The sequence below is a fragment of the Centruroides sculpturatus genome, unplaced genomic scaffold (genome assembly GCF_000671375.1).
Source record: "Centruroides sculpturatus isolate CEXI.00-Female unplaced genomic scaffold, Cexi_2.0 scaffold141, whole genome shotgun sequence".
Classification (NCBI taxonomy): Eukaryota; Metazoa; Arthropoda; class Arachnida; order Scorpiones; family Buthidae; genus Centruroides; species Centruroides sculpturatus.
This window is the reverse complement of record NW_019384430.1, coordinates 832183-837295: the sequence shown is the minus strand read 5'-3', so window position 1 is coordinate 837295 and position 5113 is coordinate 832183. Positions and strand designations below refer to the sequence as shown.

Here is a 5113-nt window from a genome sequence, read left to right as displayed (position 1 = left end):
TTGAGTTGGTATTGTTGAGTAGAATGTTTCGCTGCGCCGAAAAAGTTGTTTCGCGAATTTCGAGAAATAAAATGAAGAAGAAAAGGTAAATTTAATCAGAAATTGTGTCTATTTATTTTTTAGTATTATGTAAGAATTAATATAGTTTATCTGTAGTAGGAGAGAAGATTCTGAACCGAGTGTTCAGGAAAATAAAGATTGCTCATTTCAGGTAAACCATTGATTTCTCTGTAAGAAAATCGAAATTTTTCTTTGAGTAGATTAAGATAACGAACATTTTTTGATTAATTTTAAAACGATAACGTTTGCAAACATCGATAATTTTTACCTTGATGTTTTGTAGAATGACAAAGATTGGCCTGCAACAAAATGTGACTTGTCGAATCTAGACGAGTCGCAGTTGCAAGCAAATAAGCCGAAGAAAGAAAAGTTTATGGGATTTTTAACAAATTTATTCCATAAATTCTTGTTTTGTTGTTGCATTTCAGGCGAGATTTCTGATTCCGAGGTAAGTTTTCGTTCCTTCTGTCTTCCTTCCATTAGCAAATTTTATAAATAAATAATCATTTCTATAATTTTGTAGACTTACGAACCGGAAAAGAAACTCGCACATTCAAAGCAGGAACACGTCCTTTTTGATAAAGCCAATTATTATATTGACAAGTACAAAATTACTAAAGAAATTGGACGTGGAAGTTTTGGGACTATTTATTTGGCTAAGACCAAATATTCTAGAAAGAAAAAGGCTTTAAAAATCGTAAAGAAGAAAGTCTCTTCTTCTAATCAGGTATTTTTTAACAAAAATTATCAATATTAAGGTAATTAAGAACAATTTCCGGAATATACACACTAATCAATATATATATATTAAAAGAATAATAATTTTCTTAATAGTATATTGAGAATAAGAGTAATCAGTGTTTTATGAATTTACATTAGTAATATTTAAACAATATATTTAAAATTTATATTTCGTGTGTAATCATCATTTATTTATTTATAGTTTGGTGAAATCCGGAGAGAAACAATCGTTTGGAATTGCGTGTCCGCCCATCCAAACATTGTCAGATTGATTCGATTCCTGCAAACTGACACAGCGTAAGTTTTTTTCTCTTTTCACTTGAGTTATTTATAATAATTTGTGCTCTGTAAAGTAATAAGTTTTATTTTTTAGCTTTTGCTTTGTCTCGGATTTTGTGGAGGGAGAAACTTTGACCGAATTTATACAAAAGAATGGCCCTATAGCGGAGAGAAAAGCAAAAGTGTTTGCCGCTCAAGTGGCCTCTGCTATTATGTATATTCATAGGAATGGTAATTATTTGCTGTACATTTATTTGCTTGTTTAGTCCAGAAATGTGTAAAGAGTGGCAAAGTAATGTTTTTATTTTGAATAGGAATAATACACCGAGACATTAGTTCAAACAACATTATGTTAGATGTGTACAAAGGTGCACAAGTAATTGATTTCGGTCTATCCACAGTAAGCATTATACATTGTAATATTCTTGAACTGTAGATTTTTAACGATCTCTTAACTATTTTATTATTACTTTTTTCAGTACGAAAGAAATCCAAGAGATTTTTGTGGCACTTTATCATTTATGTGTCCGGAAATTCTCCAGAGGAAGCCTTACGGTAAGGACTTGTACTTTCACATTTGTACTTTCACATCATTGTATCATATTGTTGGATGTATTAATGAATGTATTGTTTGTAGATTCTTTCTGTGACTGGTGGGCTTTCGCCATCGTGTTATTTCAAGCGTTGGTTGGAAGAACTCCTCTGGAGATTTATGTGAAAGAAGCTTTTGATATTGATAATGTGTATTTATTGCCCCGTTACGAACGGATAAGAGGTAATGTATCAAAATTATTAATTGAATAATAATGACAGCAATATAAGATAATTAATATTAAAATGCGTTTGCAGCTGCTCTAAATGTGAAGGTGTCGTATCCTCCTGGATTATCGGATGATGCCAGACATTTTATTCGTGATCTATTGCAAAAGGTAAGATTATGCTTAATTGTACTTAACAAATTCAAATTTGTCTCTCCCCGTTTTATGCACGAAATGACATTTATTTACAAACCGAAGCATGTAATTCTGTTATGTTCATTCGACTTTTCTCTGTTGCCAAAAACAATGAATATATAAGGCAAATTTTGTTTTTTTCTTGTATGAAAAGCATTCATTCAATTAATATCGTTAATTGTAATCATATGGTCTTTCTGTGGACTTTTATAAATCTGTTTATAATTAATTCACTGATTATATTCAATAAAATGTCGAAAACTCGTTTCATATCATTAAGTAAATTTTTATTGACGTGTTGCTAATTAGTTTAATAACATTTGTCTTATCCGAAATAACACACAGACGAAAATATAATCATTCGAATAGTAAATTTGAATTAATTACTTTTGTTTTCGATCATTTCAGGACCCATACAGACGTCCTTTAGAAGTAAATATAAGGGAACACGAGTATTTTCATAAAGTGCCTTGGCCAAAAATTGTATGTTTTATTTTCCCATATCGCATTTGAATGTCACTTTACGAAATAAAACAACTGATTTTCTTTTGTATTTTCAGACTTAGGGTTTTCGGCAGAATAAACTGAACATGAAGTTCGGATCTTTGTTGAAATCAATGTGGAAGCCGCTTAATTAAGTGGTACGTATTTCTATGTACATTCAATCAAAGTTCGATTTAGCTCCGTCACTTTTTCGCCTCTCAAATTAGTACTAATTCGAGTGTGTCGGTAAAGCAAAATTCCGCAAACATCAATAAATAGTATTAAAATCTAGACATAAATTTGAGTTCGGAACCTATGTGATTTGACGAGAATCACATAATTTTCCCGTATTCTTTGGCGCTGTTTGGAATGTGGTATATCGAGATTTGACGGTTTACTCTTCATCCAAACAAATGCCATATCCAATTCAATAAAAATATAAGCTAAAACTAAAGATTTTTCAATGGTAAACTAAATTGAAAATCTTACTGATAAACTGAATACAAATTTGTTAACTTTTTGATGTAATATTTGCAGTCGATCAATAGATATAAGCTCGATCCTCGATATAGCGCCATCGATATCTTCTGATTTAATTCGCATTCAGTTAAACGTTTTCAATGAGTAATATCACTTGTAAAGTTATTATTTTTTCTTTATTCAGAACCGTGTTTGGAAAGATCTTAAATCTTACAAGAAATCGTATCATACGCCTTTACGTTGTATTCATTTATATAAATGGGCCTTATATTTCAATATCTAGCTAAGGCCTCAAATATCCTGAAATCGCTAGTGATTTGATGATATACTTACCTAACAAGCGCCCTGTCAAGAAGAGACCAGAAAAGTCATTCGTCTGTCCTAAATATTCTTTCCTTTTATTAGAAAAATAATTTTAGAAATCGGTGAGGTGTGTAAGAGTAAATTTATTTTAATTGCCGATGCTTCGGAACAGAGTAACCAATATTATCGTGCGACGAGATAGACTCTATGTTTCTCTTTTAAATTGTATGAGAATCTACACTACTGTATTTGCTTGTGTTTTACGCGTTTATTACGAAGATAGATGAGATTAACATAAGTAGAAGAAATTTATTTAAGAACCATCATTTTATTTAATCGGTTTGTCAATTTATACTATCTGCTCTCTATGAGACAAAATCCTGGGAATGTACTTGTCTCGTAACACTGCAAAATAACAAAAATGGATGTAAACATAAGATTTTCAGTTACTTTGTTTAGTGACTTAAATGTTATTACAGGAAGGTTGTAAAACGTTGACATTCACAATAACTTATATTTGATACGTAGTAAATCACACAAGGCAGCAATGTATTTTCAGATTCTTAATTAATAACAAATACAGTTATTATTTTATAAATGATTGAAATTTGTAGATGAAATTCTTAATAATTTTCATTTTATTTTTACAGGTCTTTGAAGAAATTCAGGGATTCATTCCCTTTGTATATAGTTTTTTATTTTTTATTTTTAAATATTTGTGTTGTTTGTTATCGTTATCGTTGTCTTTTGTTCGTTGAGCAGTTGAGAAATTCAAAAATAAAGAATAGAAAAGATATAAAAATTAAGAAATTTGATGACAGATCGTGTCTATTGTTTAATGCTTCTCACCGAAACTGACCTTTGACCAATTTTGACTTTCCAAAATTTGACTTTTCATCGATTTTGACTGCCCAGGATTTGACCTTTACCGATTTTGACTCTCCAAATTTTGACCTTTAAACGATTTTGACTACTTAATTTCAAATATACTCGAATTTTATCATGTGGTGTGAATGTGAGAAGAATCTTTCTATTTGTAAACGTCTTGTTGTCTAATAAATGTCTTTATTTGATTTATCGTGAGTTGATTTTAATATCACAAAAAATTTATAATGTTTTTGCTGTTTTTAAAATTCAAAATTACCTTAATTACGATTCAAATCTGTACAATACGTTATTTTTTTCGAATAAACTGGGCGATGGAAATTTTAAATTGTGAGAGATTCTAGAGAAATGTCAGTTCTAGAAGTTCTAGACGGCGTGATACTCCTAGCCTTAGGTATAACTTAATCCATGTCTAAACTTGCCAGAGTGGAGGTTGGAAGAATTTTGTCTGGGTAGGGTTTCTTGTGGTACGTTTTGCGATGACCTTTCATTTCTTGAATATCCCGGAGTTCCTTTACTATTGTACACGTAATTAAAGTTAAGAAAGTCTACGAAAATTACATTTTATCATTGTATACAACAAGAAAAGGGGGAGAAAAGATCGAAAATTGTGCACGTGATGGCTCTACCTATTAAATTTTTTTCCTTCGCGTTAACTAATTTGATGGGCGTCGTTTAACGATTCGGTTGAAACTCTTTAGGTATTTTCGAGCGCGATTCGACACGTAATGTCTTTAGTTGATGAAATCGCGACGCTCGTCAACTGACACTTGCATTGATCGATTCAAATATTGTGCTTCTGTCGTGCGAGCTGTGCGACCGCTTTCGCTAAAAACCAATTAATGATTTGATAATTTCATATCGAATTACATACAGTCATAGTCAATTTAAGATCTATTTACTTTTCACGCGACGAAACGACACACGTT

General features: G+C 31.1%; 1 protein-coding gene across 4 annotated transcripts; it reads left to right on the top strand.

Annotated features, from left to right (window-relative positions):
• LOC111619696 (serine/threonine-protein kinase Aurora-3-like) lies at window positions 1-4060 on the top strand. 4 transcript variants are annotated; one of them, XR_002755806.1, is made up of 12 exons: window positions 1-85; window positions 157-211; window positions 344-508; window positions 584-787; window positions 1004-1098; window positions 1175-1311; window positions 1395-1480; window positions 1560-1635; window positions 1718-1855; window positions 1930-2009; window positions 2442-2674; window positions 3950-4060. XR_002755806.1 is itself a non-coding variant. In XM_023361466.1 (12 exons), the coding sequence occupies exons 1-12, from the start codon at window positions 24-26 to the stop codon at window positions 2597-2599; spliced, it is 1179 nt and encodes a 392-aa protein (XP_023217234.1). In that variant the 5' UTR covers window positions 1-23; the 3' UTR covers window positions 2600-3438. The 4 variants fall into 4 exon arrangements, 2 of the variants coding, with proteins under 2 accessions (XP_023217234.1, XP_023217233.1); XM_023361466.1 differs by lacking the exon at window positions 3950-4060 and having other exon boundaries at window positions 2442-2516; window positions 2594-3438; XR_002755807.1 differs by having other exon boundaries at window positions 51-85; window positions 160-211.
• Window positions 4061-5113: the final 1053 nt, after the last annotated feature.